The sequence below is a fragment of the Agelaius phoeniceus genome, chromosome 6 (genome assembly GCF_051311805.1).
Source record: "Agelaius phoeniceus isolate bAgePho1 chromosome 6, bAgePho1.hap1, whole genome shotgun sequence".
NCBI classification, from domain to species: domain Eukaryota; kingdom Metazoa; phylum Chordata; class Aves; order Passeriformes; family Icteridae; genus Agelaius; species Agelaius phoeniceus.
In genome coordinates, this window is record NC_135270.1 from 54,640,147 (window position 1) to 54,656,316 (window position 16,170).

At 52.7% G+C, this 16,170-nt stretch overlaps 1 protein-coding gene across 4 annotated transcripts in view; it reads left to right on the plus strand.

The window, feature by feature from the left end:
- The first annotated feature begins 13,267 nt into the window (after positions 1-13,267).
- Positions 13,268-16,170, plus strand: part of KIF26A (kinesin family member 26A) — a 96,563-nt gene continuing 93,660 nt past the window's right edge. Inside the window, exons 1-2 of one of the 4 annotated variants that reach the window (XM_077180764.1) lie at positions 13,268-13,498; positions 15,812-16,057. In XM_077180764.1, coding sequence (XP_077036879.1) covers positions 13,364-13,498; positions 15,812-16,057 — 381 coding nt within the window. In that variant the 5' untranslated portion in view covers positions 13,268-13,363. The remainder of the gene's footprint in view (positions 13,499-15,811; positions 16,058-16,170) is intronic. The other 3 variants (XM_054634940.2, XM_077180762.1, XM_077180763.1) reach the window with 3 other exon arrangements.

Below are 16,170 nucleotides of genomic sequence, written 5' to 3' on the forward strand. Positions count from 1 at the left end.
GAACCTGCTCAGTGTTGATGGTTCATTAATTGCTCTGATATTTTCATCCCTATTACCTTCTTAGCTTATTTTTGTTAGATGTTTTTCCCCCCAAGACTGCAGCTTCAAGATTTGTGTGATTTAAAGACAATGAGAATCTTTATTTAAGACAGTTCCTAGTTCCCATTGTGGCAGAAGAGTCTGAAATAGTAATCTGACGACATAGAAATGCTCAGAAACTGGTAAACAAATGGAATTAAAGCCATTTTTACTCTCGTGATTTTTGTTGAAGGGTGGGGATGAATGATTCATTATGTCCTCTTTTTTTCTTTCATTTTCCTAACACTTGGAATCAGCAATATTGCATTGTAATAAGGCTCTAAAGATGTTCTCTATTAATATTATGACATCCAAACAGAAAGCCAAATCTTTTCTCTTTCACATGGGCTTAAACCCAGAAAAACACCAGTTATTTGTGTACACTGATGGAACAGAATAAACAGACAGAAGATGCTAAAACTGCTACAGTCATCTGTGGATTTGTCATTTCAGGTGAAACCAGGGGTTCCCAATCCCAAATTCTGTCTTGCCCAGTCTGTGTTTTGCTGATCTATTACTAGGTCAGAAGGCTTGTGAAGCTCAATTGACACATGGAAAAATTACTTTTGGTGAGCTGTTGAGAAGGGCAGTGTGAATTCTGGCAGCAAGAGATAGGAAAAGGGGTTCCCTAGATGACTCTGTTGCCTGGGGACAGAATTCATAAGTACCTGGCTCCAGGCAAAGGTAGATTTGTAGCAGGAATAAGTGACTCTGTGCACCACAGCTTTTCTCTTTCCAATCTCTAGAGCTTCCTTCTGGATTTTCTTCCCTGAAGATCAGCTTCCTCAGGAGTATGATGACTTTTGTGAATCATGTTCCCTTTAATCTCCCCAATAGAAGGATAAGATCTAAAAGGTGATTTAGAATTAAGAGGAGGTCAGACAGGATTTTTATTTCAGTTTGATGCTTCCCCTCTCACTGCAGCCTGTATGTAATCTTGCCTCATCAGGCCATACTTTGCTGTGCCAAATTCACACAGCTTGGTGTGGACTCAGCAGAGCTGTGCAGGTTTCTTTGGGATCACTTTTGGCTTTGTACCTGAGCAGCACAGTGCCAAGACTAAAGGTCAAAGCACCCCAGGCTCCCTCTAACCAGATTCAGATGCACAGTCATAAAAGGCTGTTTTGTGCTCATGTCAAATTAAAGAATAGTGTTTTATTTTTTTCATAGACTCGAAATTTGTGAGGCCAGAAGAGGATAGTCACATGACACCAGTTTTAGATGGCATGTGTGAGAGGCTTATCTTCCCAGGCATCTCCAAAGGGAGGACACAGGGCTTGTAGGAAGGCTCCTGGACAGAATCTCCTTCGCTATGGAGGGAGTGTAGAAGACCTGCTTACATCAAATGCATGTCAGGAGGCAGTGTGAATGCTTTCCATTGGGACAATCTAGTTCCTTCTCTTTCATAACACTGCTAATAGGATGCCCTTGGAATATTTATGGTTTAGGGTGGAACACATCTTCAAGAAGGACATGTGGTCCAATTGAAAAAATGAGGCAATTTCCAGACTCTCTAAAATAAACAGGAGATTCATCACATATAATAATGTTGTTCACGTCTTCCCTCTATTTTTCTTTCCCTAGTAAATACAAACATATTTTTCCTGGCTCTTCTTATGCATTCCATTTGGTAATGAGGGTTTAAAGAAAAAAACAGAGTGACCACACTACTTTGAAGACAAGCACTGGATTTTAATGTTTGTGCAGACTGTGTATTAAGGACCTAATATTCCAGGAGAGGCCAGCCTCTGCCTTTCCAGACCCAAAGACTAAACTAAGCTCCCAAATTAGTATTTAGACTTAATTTTAAGTGGTCTAGAAAGTCAACATGGAAGATACTGCATCTTTCAGCCTCCAGGAGCTGATGTCAGCATCCAGGAACACAGGCATTTCCAGTATTCATGGGCTGTCCAATACTGATCACATCTGGGCTGGAGTCCGTCTGAACCATACAACTGTGACTTTAGATGCTATTTAGTGATGCAATAGTGATCAGTAAACAGTGTTTCTATCACACAGTCTGTGGACATGGCTCCATGAAGTTATTTAGTATCATTACTTATTGTTTATTGATCAATAGAAACAAATCCAGAATGTGTTTGCATAAAAGTGTATTTTTTTTGCCAGAAAGAGAGAACTAATCTGGCTTCAGGTGGCTTTCTACTGAGATAATCTTCCGTGTACCACAAGTTCCAGAAAGAGCAAAAATATTATAGTCAGCTTTTTATATAATGTCTCTTGAGAAACTTTCTACATGTAATGATAATAATAATAATAATAATAAGTTGCTGCCCATCTTCCTTTAAGAGCTGACTTTTCAGCGTGGCTGAGCATTGTGCAAGAGATACCCTTTGCTGCTGGTAGCAGCTGCTCTGTCCTGGGACAGAAGTTCACTCAGAGACAGGAGGAGACACCTGTGAGCCCTGTGTCCCTGTAGCTGCTTTGCCACATTCGGCTGTGCCAGCAGCCATATAACTGAGACAGTTAAGGAAAAAAACCCCAGATTATGAGCTGACCTAATTAATTGTAATGGCAAACCATCCACTCCTGTGCCTCTCCTACTCATATGTGGGTTGTTAGTTAAAAAAAGGAAGTAGCAAAGGGCCATTTGGTGGTAGCATGTGTTGTGTCACCCTATTTGTATAAGCTGGAGAGAAGATGGAACCATTGAAGTCCCAGTGCTGTAGGCTCTAATCTGGATGCCTGAGATCTTTCATTTGAGTGCTTTCAATCGTGACTTTTGGGTCCCTGATGTTGATAAAATGGAAACTATCATCATCTTTGCCAAGGTAAATAAGCAGTATAACTAAAGACTTCACTGTTGTGACCATCCTGATAGGTGTGAATGACTCCCGAATGGTTGGCAGTCTGGGAGAGTATGTGCACCCTTGTGTAAACTGGGGTTGTTCCTGACTGTGTACTGGAAATTGAGCAAGATCTATTAGAGAGCTGAAAATAATAGGTTATTGTGGGGCCAGGAGAGCTGCTGTGTTGCCAGAGCAGCCGAAAGCTCTTGCTGTTTGTGGAGCAGATAAATGGTGGCCTGGCAGTGGGTGGATGGGCATCTCTCTGCAGGATTGGTGTGGGGAGGTGCTGGCCCAGGAAACAGTCAGGCAATGTGTTTATTGTGCTGCATTCAGCTTGTGCTTGATAAGAGAGGTGAAAGAAAGGCAAGAAGGGGATGGATGCCATGGTATAGGATTTAGGATGAATCTGTTAGCAAAGGGGTAGAAAAGAAAGTGACTTAGGTATTCATTTATTTTGGGGTCTTTTCCAACAAAGATTTATCTCTCTCCCCCAGTGAGGCATCTTCCTCTGTGTGGCAATGCTAACTTTTTGCACTTCATCTTTGCTTGCTTTCTGTTTCTTTCTCCTTTCCCTCTTGTCTCCTTTCATCTTCATGCCTCTTCTTCCTGTGACTGCATTCCCCAAATCCCATTCCACTCTAACCTCTTCTTCCACTCCCACCTGCCAGAAGGATCATCAGAGGAGAAGGTAACCTTTGTTGCTCAAATCTCTTGCTAGATTTTCCAGGTTAGACCCAGTTATAGTTTAGTTAGCAGAATCAGTGAACCAGGGAGATGGCCTCTCCCAGTTATTGTTTTAGTCTTTTGGAGATGTGTCTGAATTCTGTCCTTCCCCACTGGAAACAAACTTTTCCTTTGTTTGAATGATCAATTTGCATTTGTTATGTGATGGACTGTTTTGTCTCGATGTGTTTAGCAGAGCTGGCTGAAAGCTTCTTTGCTATGCAGGAAAAAAGAACGAAAATTTGACACGTTGTCCTATAAATAAGGATATTGGCCAGGTGTCTTCTGCAATAGGAAAGAAAAATACTGGGGAGGCCATTCTGGCTTGGTGTCCCTACAGTTGTGGTGGAAATGTGCCTGTATGAGGACCAAAGAGGTCTTCTCTTCTTCCACAGCAGGGTCCTTACCTTCTGGCCTGGTTTGCTGGAGCGTTGGCAAAGGGAATAGAGGCACTGGAGCTCGTGGTCATTTGGCCATGTCTGGTTGCCTGCTGCTCTAGACAACTTCTTGCTTTGCCAGTGGCTGTAGCTGGTCCTGCTCTTCATTTCCCCCAACTATGCTGACTCCTGGCTCAGATGGCCCAGAGATACATTGGTAAGGCCATAGGAGCCTCATGTGCCAGTAGAGTATTTGTAGCCTGAAAATGTCTGGGTCAGAATGGTACGGAGGGAGTGCTTTTCCAGTTTAGGGAACCATTTGTAGTTTAACTGTCATATTTTGCAAGAACCTGTCATCGCTTTTTGTGTCATAGGCTCTCCAGCAATGTTTTCCATGTGCAAGACTGATTCTCTCACACCCCTTTCTGCCTTGTTTCACAGAAAACTGCATCGATTCTCCTTTTCTTTCTCAGGCTGTCAGCACCCTGACAGTGATTCAGGTCTTCACCCTTTCTATCCTAGGACAGAGAAAAGACCAAAAATTCAGTGCCAAAGATTAATAACTAGAAAAAGAAGATTTTTTTTCTGAAGATAAATCAATTAATTGATTAATTAATTAATCTAGCCACTTGATTTTTAAACTTCCTTTGCAAAGCACCTTCATGCAGGATGGGGTGTGGTGAGGTGGTGAGGGAAAGAACTATTGATGATCTGGTGTTTATTTATTGTGCCATTGTGGATTGAGAACTGGCTAAATGGCAGGTCTCAGAGGATTGTGATCAGTGGCACAGAATATGCTGCTGTGTTCAGTTCTGGGTTCCTCAGTACGGGGGAGCCATGGAGTTCCTGGAGAGAATCCAATGGAGGGCAATGGCAACGTTTAAAGGACTGGAGCATCTGTGTTATGAGAAAAGGCTGAGGGAGCTGGGCTTGTTTAGCTTCAAGAAGGAATGACTGAGAAGGGACATCACCAATGTATGTAAGTATCTGAAGGGAGGGGGTACCAAGAGGATGTAGCCAGGCTCTTCTTGGTACCGCTGAGCCATAGGATGAAACTGGAATGCAGGAACTGCATTGAACTGCAGTTCAATGCAACTCCAACCTGAACTTGAGGAATAACTTCCTTACTGTGCAAGTGACTGAGCACTGGAGCAGGCTTCTGAGAAAGGTTGTGGAATCCCCCTCACAGGAAATACTCAAAAGCTGTCTGGACACAATGTGGACGAACTTGCTCCAAGGAACCCTGCCTGATCAGGGAGGTTGGACCAGATGGCCTCTGGTGGCCGCTTCCAACCCAAACCGTTCTGTGATTCTGTGAAATGAGCTTTTTGTGAGGACCTTCTGTAACGCTCAGGGCTGACGGCTGCGTTCCCGCAGTGCCATGCCGGCATTCCCGGTGTCCCTCGTGCCGTGTCCCGGAGCCCCGAGCGCCCGCGCCCCGCTCAGCGCGGCCCGGCCGGTTCCTGGCGGGGCAGCGCCACCTGCCGGGAGCGCCCCGCAGCGGCCGCGGGGGGACGGACGGACGGACAGAGGGATGGACGGATGGATAGCGCTGGTATGTATCTTTCCCTGGGTTTGGGAATCCAGTGCCTTCGGTGTAGTTCTCAAGATTGCCACTGTCTGTGGTGTTGATGGGTCCTCAGGACGAGGTGGGAGATGAGAATTTGACTTAATGTTCTCAGAAGGCTGATTTTATATGATATATGATATATTTTATATTTTATTTTATTATGAAATTATATACTAAAATTATACTAAAGAAAGAAAAAATACATCAGAAAGTTAGACAAAAATAAATAATAAAAATCTGTGACTGACTCAGAGAGTACGACACAGCTGGCTGTGATTGGCTATTAATGAAAAACAATTCACATACTAAATAAATAATTTTCCAAATCACATTCCAAAATACCAAAACAAGGAGAAGCTGAAGCTTCTCATATTTCCAGGAGAAAAATCCTGGCGAAGAGATTTTTCAAATAATATCATAGTAATGACTGTCTTTCAATCAAAAAGGTCCTGTCTGTTGCAGCAAGTGGTATCTGCTCTGAGGAGCCACTCGGCTGATGAAATATAATCACCTGCCCTGTTCTGTGCCTCTCACTGGCAAACCAGCCTCTTTTTGGCTGAGACACAATTTTCTCTTTTCAAATAAATATATTTTAAAATTCTTTTTGGGAAATTGAGTCTCTCTGCTTGGTTAAAGGATTAATAATGTGCTTGGCTTTGGTTGGGGCTGTTAGAAAAATGCACTCAAGACTTGATGTGGTGTAGGAAATAAAATCAGCAATCTCTCCAGTAAGCTCCACTAATGTGACCTGAGAAGAGATACAAGGTGAGGCCACACCGAGCTCTCTGTAGCACATTTTTTGACTTTGTTGCTTGGGATATAATCTTCATTGTGTAGGAGAGGATAAGGGAGAAGAGGAAGCTTCACTTCCAGACTATGCATGGCCAGCAAATCTGAATCTTTCTGCTGCAGCTCCTTGGATATTCTCATGTTTGTTGTGATGCTATTTTACCTTTGATGGAAATATGGTTGTGTAGATGCTTGCTTTTAAAGAGAGTCTTTGGCACAAAGCAAACTGTCCCTGGGAATGCCTCTGTGCACCCTACTGAGGAGATGGGGAACTCTTTGATTAAGGCCAGAAGTCAGCGCTGGTTTGTTCCCTTTTTCTTTGCCCTCCCCCCTGCATGAAGCCTTCCCTAGTTCCCATTTGCTCCCCAGGATTCTCACAGCCCCACGGGAGAGTCTCCCGGCCATCCGGAGTCACTCTGCTAATGTGAGGAGGAGGAAGAGGAGGACACTTGGTCAATGCCAGTTCACACCCCTGCAGCAAAGCCGAGTTAGCCCGTGCACCCTGGAGCTGGGCAGCGCGGGGCTGCTCCCTTGTTGAAGGAACAGGTGATTTTCCTTGCTTCTCTCCCTGTTGGTGCAGGTAACACAAACCTGTCCCGGGGCGGAGCAGAACAATCCTCTGAGCTCCACTTCTGCGGGACCTTCCCTCACCACCAAGCCCTCGCAGCCCCGCGATCCCTCTGCCAAAGCCGCCAGGACACTGAGCCACAGCGCCCAGCTGCTGTCAAAACCTCTTTTCTCTTTGGCATCTGTCCCTCGCTGAGGCGCAGTGCTGCTCGCATCTCCTCTGCTCCCCCGCAGGGGGAGCGGCCGCCGCGCAGGGCCGGAGCGGGGCCGCTCTCCAGGGTGCTGAACCCCGCTCCAGCCCCGGGAGACGCCGCGGGCTTCCCGTCCCTGCCGGCAGCACGGGAAGGGGAGCAGCCTCTGTGCTCACCCCCCTGTACTGCACGGCCGTGCCGGGGACTCCCCTTGAGCGTGTCCCGCACCGGGGGAAAAGGCGGCTCTAAAGTGGCAGGCAGAGCACGGAAAAAGTAATCCTCACTCCTACCCTCCCCTTTAAAAACCACCCAACCAAACATTGAAAAGGAGGCAGTTGTGGGCTTTGGGATTTTTCGTTTTGGGTATTTTTTTTTTTTTTTTGTTTTGTTTTGTTGTTGTTGTTGTTGTTTCTTTGTTTTCCACTCTTCCTACGGGCTGTGGCATCTGGGCAGGACTCATGGAATAGTATTAGAACCCCAAATCTACCATGCAAGCAGGACACTACTAATGTGCCTGGGGAGGCTGTTGCACAGAGGAGATGGGGCTGAGCATAACAAACACGTAGGCAAGCAAGTGAGGATTAAACTGGCATGATTAGGGTGACAAGAAATTAAATGCGAGACCATGGACGGCATACTGTCTCTCTTTATGACTTGCAAATTAGAATGGAAATTAAAAAGCTTGAACACAGAGATCCCCACGCCTCCCAGACACGGACAACTGAGCAAAAGATTGTCTGTAACTGTCTTTCATTAAGTAGTGTCAGGCTTTCCTTCCCCTGACCTTCACCAGTTGTTTACCAGGAGGGTTTTCCATCTCCCGTTGGAGAGCAGGGTCACGAAGAGGCAAGAGAGCAAGACAGAGCAGACCTGAGATGAGCTCTGAGCCCAGGCAGGGACAGGAGAGCCCTTGCACCAAGCTGTTTTAGCCAGCCTATGATGCAGGTCACCACCTGGGGCTTACTAAAGCCCCTGCTTTGCTCCAGACTTGTGAGACCCATGTTGAGGCCTGCATTGCCCTAAGTGCAGGTGGGACATGGTCTTGGCGTGGCAGGGAGCCCCTTACTGTGGTGGGAACTGAAAAGGGGTTCTGTAGGCTGGGCTGGGCCCTGCAGGACAACAGGTGTGGTGAGAAGCACTGTTGAGCAGTGATGAGCAGATGGGCAGAGCTCCAGAAAGAGGCACCCAAACAGGCAGAGACGGAGTTGGCTAGCCCTACTCACCTCGGGAACAGAGAGGAAATCTGCCTTTGGGTGTGAATTCAGCCACTCCTCCCCGTGTGTTCCCCCGCCCCTTCTGCAGGCATATCCCGCCTGCGGAGTCAGTGCTGAGCCATTGCAGAGTCACCCCGCAGCTGGTGCTGGCATCCTCCTAACTGGTGACCGGGAGAGGGCCGGGGGCTTCTCCAACCACCCTCCCCCCGGGCCCCAGGGGTGTCCCAGGCAGTCGGTCCAGCCCTGCAGCTTAAGCCGAGCAGCCCCAGCTCCTCCGGGCTGTGAACACTCACTCACGGGGGAAGGCGGGGGGCTGTGTCTGCCTCTCACGCCGGTTTCACCGATACCATCGTTATTTTCTCCGCAGTCTGCAAGGGCTGAAGTTTCCCTTGATGGTCTCGGCTGCCCGTCCCGCGGATCAATTAAACCCAGAGCCGGCCTGATCAACATAAAGGGGAGGCCACACAGCAAACAAACAAACCAACCCAAAACAAACGGGCGCCCCCGCGGCTCCCAGGGCCCCCCCGGGCCGCCCGCGGTGGAGAGCGTCGGGAACGCCCCGAAACCTGCAGCGCCCCGCGGGGAAACAGCTCCTCTTTAGCCGCAGGGAGCGGGTCCGGACACCCCCGGAGCCCCCCGGCTGCCCCCCGGGATCCCCGAGACGGACGGGGCCAGGGGAAGCCGCCTCTGGGGCGGAGGGGAAGGGGGTCCCCGAGGGGTCCTGCTGCCCCCTCCAAATTCCCGCTTGGTTTGCCTCGGGGCCGGCTTTGAATCGGGCTGTGCCCGCCTCCCCTGGCCACCGTCCCAGCCCGCTTCGCCATCGCTCTCTTTAAAGAACCACTCATTTATCGTGTTTTCCTAATTATGTTTTATTTAGCTATTCATGAGCTATTTGGTGTTACACTGACTAGGGTTATTCCTGCTCTGCTTTCCTTTCTCTCCCTCCTCCTCTTCCCTCGCTTTGATGTCCTCTTGCATATTATACAAACAAGATCAAAAGGTACTTTTACCACCTCCGCCCACCTCATACAATATTTGTTACGGGAGAAAGTGTGTTTCGGGTCAGAACGCTGGCTTGCTAGAGAGAGGTACTACCCGGCTGAAACCCGGGGAGGGAGGGGAGAACGGGAAGGGGGGGCACAACATCAAGTACATGAACTTTAAAGTGAGCCCTATTACCACGTTATTTAAAGGTCTGATCGTGTCAGGTATAATACTGAAGAAAAATGTTATGTTGGACAAAATGCTCATATTTTCCTGCTGTATTAATGAGAAGCTTGCCCTGGGCTATTTCCCCATCTCAGAGGGCAGCAGATGCAGAAAGTCCTTAGGGAGTAGATCTTTGAAATTTCATCAGCATTCATGGGTGACCTAGCCTTTTCAAGCACAATGATAGACATGATAAATCATCTTTGCAAGGAATTCTAATTATCCTTTATATGGCCAGGTTGCCTCTCAAAAAGCAGATCTCTAACATTTTTCCATATTGCTTCCAGATTTCAGTGAGGGTGTCAAAAGTCTTGTGCCATCCTTCTCCCCTGCTGCTGACCACGTTATGTGACATCAGCCCTAAACCCCAGAGTGTGCTGGAGTCAAACTACTCTATTAAGTTACACGCTTGCCTGTATTGAACTAAATTTAATTCCTTTCCTCTCTTACCCAATGAAATTATGTGGTGCAGTGTAAGATAGGATTAGAAGTATATCATTATAGCAATTAATACTATAATGCCTCCATGATTAGTGTGCTACATTGAATTTCATGGATTTTTGCTCACTCTTGCCTAGATTTCCCTTGGGTCCTCTAGCCCAAACCATTGTATTCTTAGTAAATTAAATGTGAAATCACAGCAATATACTTAATAAATCCACTATCACCTGTATGGTGTATTAATAAAGGGCTCCAGTGCAACCTGTACAGCATCACCTTGCAGCCTGGGATGCACACACTGGGAAGGCAGTTTCCCTAGAGATGGGAGCTGCCTGCCACATCCCTCCTCTCCTGCCCAGCTTTCTCTCTGCTTGCAGAGCAGGCCCAGGGGAGCAGGTGTGGGAGCCCAGCACTGCTCACCCCAAAGCAGGGCACAAGGCGGATGGATTTAGGCTCATGGCTAACAGGCAGAATGCCTTGCTCCATGGTTATTTGTGGAAGGGAATGCATTGCAATGCAGTAACCCCACACTGTGCTTGGGGACTTGGATGAAATCCCCCACCCAGGGAGGTTCAAGCCTTTTCCCACCTCCCCTGGGGGAAAAGGAGGGGGTCTTTAAAGAGAAGCCTGTTTGAAGTGGCCCTGATGGAAATGGGGTTATTTCAGAGGTACAGTAATGGCTGTCTGGTTATCTGCAGCCAGGGCTCTGTGGCAGGGAGATAAGATATTTATTAAGAGACCCGTTTTAATGCTCAGGGATCGCTTTCAGAGGGCCCAAGAAAAATGGACTTTATCTAGTATATTATTATGTACAGTCACCCTGTTGATGTTTTACTTTAGTTTAGACACCATGAATAAAAGGTAATAACTTTCCCTTCAGCTTGTTTATCGGCAAGACACCTGAGGGCAGTGAGGTGGGCAGATATTTGCTTTAATAGGGGTGATTAAAGGGAGACTCTCCAGGATTAGGGGAGAGGTTGGGGTTGCACAGGGACCCTCAGTGCCTGACATTCAGGGCATATTTTAGACCCAGACCTTCCTAGGAACTTTGCCAAGAATCAGGGAAGAGGGATAAACTGTGTTGGGGAAGGAAGTCATGGTGGGCTGTAGGTGGCATGAGGACAGGGAAGGCCTGAGCTGCCTTTGAGCATGGTCTGAGTGCTTAAATTTGGTTGGTCTGAAAACATGGAGGATGGAGACAGTTGCCTCAGGCCTTCACCAGAGCAGGCAACAAGCCTTCCTGACCTGAGTTTTTCTCTGCTGTTGAATGTTCCCAAGCCAAGGTGGGAAAGACTCCAGTGACTGGAAAATGACATTTCATGGTTCTGGTGATGGGCACTGTTCTACCTCATGCTGAACACCTGCACCGAGTGCCTGGGTGGGGACACTTTTTACCTGGACTGTTGATGTCCATACCACCATTTTGCTTGAATGGTTTTTCCTCCTGGACTCCTCTGCACCCACTTATTCCTACTCCCTTGGCAATATGAAACCTTCCACTTGTGCAGGGGAGGGGGTGGAAGACTGAATGCATAGTGGTGCACAGCAAGACAGGAGGCTGAGACAGGGGGTGAGAGGATGAGTCTGGGCCAGGTGGCCCAGGGATTGAGTCCCTGCAGACACCATTCCCAGATGGATTCAGGGACCAGCTAACACATTGGCATGAGTCTGGTCTGATAGCTGGATATCAGGAAGGAATGCAGTGAGGAGTCAAACAAATCCTTGCACCTTTCCTGTAAGCATCTCACCACCCCCACCCTCCTTTCTCCCTCCCAGCACTGCTTTAGTGCCTGCCTGTTACATCTGTACACCTCCATCCTACAGAGACACCCATTAACCCACTTTCTTCATCTAACACACAGAATCATCATGAGCTGGGAAGCCCAGAACAGACAACTGAGCAAATTCAGAATAAACTACGGTGTCCTTTCATGGCCATAGAGACTTAAGACTTCTCTCTTTTGTCTCTTCTCTCCTCTATTTCCTCATTCTCCCTCCCTCCCCCCCTCCTCCCTTCCCTCAATTCCCCTTTCTTAGTTTCTATCCCTCCTCTCCTCCTTCCCCCCCCGCTCCCCAGCAGCCGCCACGTCCCGTAGCTCCCTCCCGCCGTGCGGGGCTCCGGCCGGGGCCAGGTTGCGGGGCAGGAGCTCAGCCCTGCCCCGGCCGGAGCCGCGCTGGGAGCCGGGCCCGGCTGCCCCCCGCCCCCGCGCAGCAGCAGCCGGTGTCCGGGCGGGGCGGGCGGCGCGGAGCCGGGATAAATGGATTATTCACCTCCCTTTCACTGCAGGCCATATGAAGCGGGATAATGCTTTTGTCAGGGGGGGATTATTTGTTTAGCGGGAAAGTACGCGGGAAGGGATTAGCGCTTTGCCCGGAGCCCCCTCCCCGCTTCCATCCATCCATCCCGCCCGCCGGGATGGGCCGCGCCTCGGCGGGGACCCCCGAGCCCTGCCCGGCCCCCAGGCAGGGAGAGGCGGCCTGCAGGGAGGGCTGCCCGATCCGGGAGCAGCCATCGGGCACCTGTGTTCGGCCCCTCGATGAGGAGGAGCTCGCTCCCTCCTGCCGTCCGCACCCACCGCAAATACAATTAAGCAGTGGGGAGAAAAGAGGGGGAAGCTTTTTGGAGGAAAGACCGAGTCCCTTCCGCAAAGTGCTTTACTCTGCTCCCTCAGGCTTTCCTTTTTTACCTTCCCTTATTTTTTTCCTTTATTTTTGTGCGTGTCTTTCTTCCCTCCTAAACTGACTTTCACTGGCAGCTTTTCCCTCCTTGCGCTCACCCCGGAGGAGGAGGAGGAGAAGGAGGAGGGAAAAAACAACCCACCAACCCAGCCACTAAACCCACCCAGCAGTGGATGGGGGGAGGCAGGAGGCTCGCAGCGCGGGTTCCTGGCCAGCGGGCGGTGGGAGCCCCCTCGCTGGGCGAGCTGATGGCCGGCGGCGGGGGAGCAGCGCGCTGCCGGCCCCGCGCACCCCGCGCACCCCGCGCACCCCGCGCAGCGGCGGCCCCGGCCGCGGCCGCGGCGCCTGCGGGGCGCTGAGGGCTCCGCGCCCGCGCTCGCTCGTCAGGCAAGGTGCGCTGAGAGGGGGATAAAACGGGAGGAGGGAGAGCGGCGGAGAGCAGCAGAGCGGCAGGGAGAGTGCCGGGTCTGCCCGGCTGCTGGCTACCGGCTACCTCACCCCGGCGGCGCATCCTGGCAGATGACGGAGTAACTCACCCGCGCCTGGCTTTTTTTTTTTTTTTCCTTTTTTTTCTTTTTTTTTTTTTTTTTTTTTAAGGGGTGGGAGGTGTTTGCTATTTTATCCTTTTTTTTTTTTTTTTTCTTTCCCTCTGTGTGCGTGTGTGTATACAAATACATCGCCTCCGCTCAGGGAGCAGGAATATTTCAAACCCCAAACTATGGCTTTTCAAAAATCGCCCGATGCCTCCAACGCCACGAGGAAAAATCCCAGCCTCTTGGAGATAGGAGCCTTGTGCTTGGACTCGGAGATCATCTTCGGCTTCACCAGCCACCTCCTGCGGAGGAAAGCCAGGGTAAGGGCATCTTGCCGCGGTCCGGGGCAGCTGGGGCCCGGGAGGGGGTCGAGAGCCGGCTCACGGGAAGGGGGTGTCAAACTTGGCGGTGCGAAGTTGCGGGCGGCGGTGTCGGGCAGGTTTCAGCACCACGAACAGTCCTGGCGGCTCCGCGGAGCGGCGCGGAGGGGCGCGGGGGAACCGCGCTGCCGGACCCCTCCTGGGCTTCCCCGTGGGGACCGCGGCACCTTATGTGACCCCGGTTTCAGAGGGCGAGTGGTGGCACCGCGTCCCGCTATTTCTGGGAGGGTTTTGTACTTACTAAGAAAAGGAAATTGCTCAGCCCCGTAGCGCGGCTCAGCCCAGCGTCGGCCGGGGAGCCCACCCCTTTACCCCCCGCCCCGTCCAACCCGAGCCTTGGAGCCGCGGGAGGGTTTTGCAGACGTTGTTTGGGCACAGGAAATTTCGGAGCAACTTCCCGGAGAGCAGCAGCATTACCCCGAGCAGGCGGGAGAAGGGAGCTGGGGCGCGGCGCCCTGGTGCGTGTGTCTGTGCCAGCCCCGGGTCCCCGCCAGCCCCAAGAGGGCACACGGCAGCCGCCGGGTACCAGCCCGTGTCCCCCGTGTCTCCGCTTTACTCCCGCACCCCAACTTTTCCCGGGCTGCCGGCGGGCGGTCCGGGCGGGCGGGGGCAGCGCTCACAGTGCAGGGGGCTCTCTCTGCCCGCGGTGCGGGGCTGTGCTTGTCGCCCACGGCCCCAGGGCATGCACCCTTAGGGGTGGGGCCGGTGGGGCGCTTCACACGCCTGCCGGGAGAAGCCAGAAAAGTTTAAGCGGCGGCGGAAAGATGCCTCCTGGGGCGGGATTATTTTTTCCCCCCCTATGTACGTGTTTCTCCACTCTTTGTGCTCGGCGATGCCCACTTCACCACAGACCCCACCTCACGCGCCACCAGCACCCACTCGCGCGGTGGCGGGGAAGGGGCCCAGGAGCCGCGCTGGCATCCCCGGGGAAGCGGCGGCCGTCACCCGGCGCGGCCCCGCGGGCTCGGGCTCGGCTCGGGCCGCTCCGTCCCGGCGGGACCGCAGCGCCGGCAGGGGGCGCTCTGGTCACAGGGACGGCGGCGGCGCCGAGCCCGGGCCCGGCCCGGCCCGCGCGGGCCCGGCCCCTGACAGAGAGCGGCGCGCACTCCGCTCTCGGGGGGGGAAAACTAAAAAAAGGAGAAAAGTGCTAAATATACGAGCCGGAGCGGCAGCTAAGTAGACAATTAGCTGCGAACGTTAATTTCTCCATCTGTCAGGTCAATTTTCGCGTGTAGGAGCATCCCGTCGCGCCCGCCGAGCGGCGGGAGACTCGGCCCCGGGGGGCCCGTGCCCCGCGGCACCGCGCATCTGCCCGCGGAGCGGGGGCACCGCATCCCAGCCCGCGCAGGAGAGCGGAGCCGCGGGGCGGAGCGAGGGGAGCGGACCCGGCCGGACCCCTGAGCCCCGCTGGCAGCTGATCCGCAGCCCCAGCGCCGCTCCTCTGACTCCGCGCCCTGCGGCGGGACCGCACCCCGCGCCCAGCCCTTTTTTCCCGACTCCCGAGGAACTTGGGTCTTAGAGTGTGAAGGAAGCAACGACTTAAGTCACACTGATTTTGGCACTGTCCCGTAGGGTCACTATGAAATGGCATCTTTCTTCCCCCGCCGCTATCCCAAACCTAAACCCGAACCCCAGCCCGCTCCGGCCGAGGCTCCCCCGCCCCGCTTACCCCACCCCGCCCAGCCCAGCCCAGCCCAGCCCAGTCCCTCCTCCCCTGCCCTCAGAGCACTTTTCCAGCTTTTTTTGCCGGCGTGCTCCCGTGCTCTGGGTCCTTCCCCGTGCCGCCGTGGGGAGCTCACTCCTCCCTCTCCCATCCCAAACTTCGTTCCCGTCTCAATATGGGAGGCAATATCACCTAGCGCGGCAGCCCGGGCGGCGGGGACCCGGCGCGATCACTGTTGGCACCGCTGACCCCCGCCCCGCGATGGGCGCCCCGGGCCGGCCGCGCCGCCGGGCCCCGCGCCGCCCGCACTAACGGAGCGGGGCAGGAGAGCATCCCCCGCTACCATGATCGCGGCCGCCGGCAGGAAGGCTCTGGGACCTGATCCCCGGGAGCCGGGGGTAAGTTCCTACAACACTCACTCACACTCCTCTCCTCCCCGCGGTTGAGCTTTTCCTTAGTTTCTCCCTTTTTTTTTTTTTTTTTTTTTAAACCTCCACTGTTGGATTTTTTTTTTTTTTTCCTCGCGAGGAGGGTGGGAGCAGCGTTGCCTCCGCGTCCTCCCGCGTTGCTGAGCTGTGCTGTCTCCGCAGGTGGCGGAGGGGAGCGGGGTGCGGGAGCTCTCCCCGCGGAAGAGGCCGCCGGCCGCCGCCGAGGAGGAGCGCTGCGCCAGCCGCCCGCCGCCCGAGGGAGCGGGAGCCGCCGCGGGGGCCGAGCCGCGGCCGCTGGAGCGGGCGGCGGCCGGGGGCTGGTGCCGGAGCTGCCAGGCGCAGCTGGCCGAGCTGAGGAGGCAGGCGGCCCGGCTGGCTGCCGGCGGCTGCCCGCCCAACGCCCCGCCGGTAAGTGCCGGTGCAGCGCCCAGCACCGCCGGGGGGCCGGGGGGAGAGGGCGGGGGGCTGCTGGAGCCTGGCCCCGGCCCGCGCGGGGTCACAGGTACATCCCCAAAGGATTT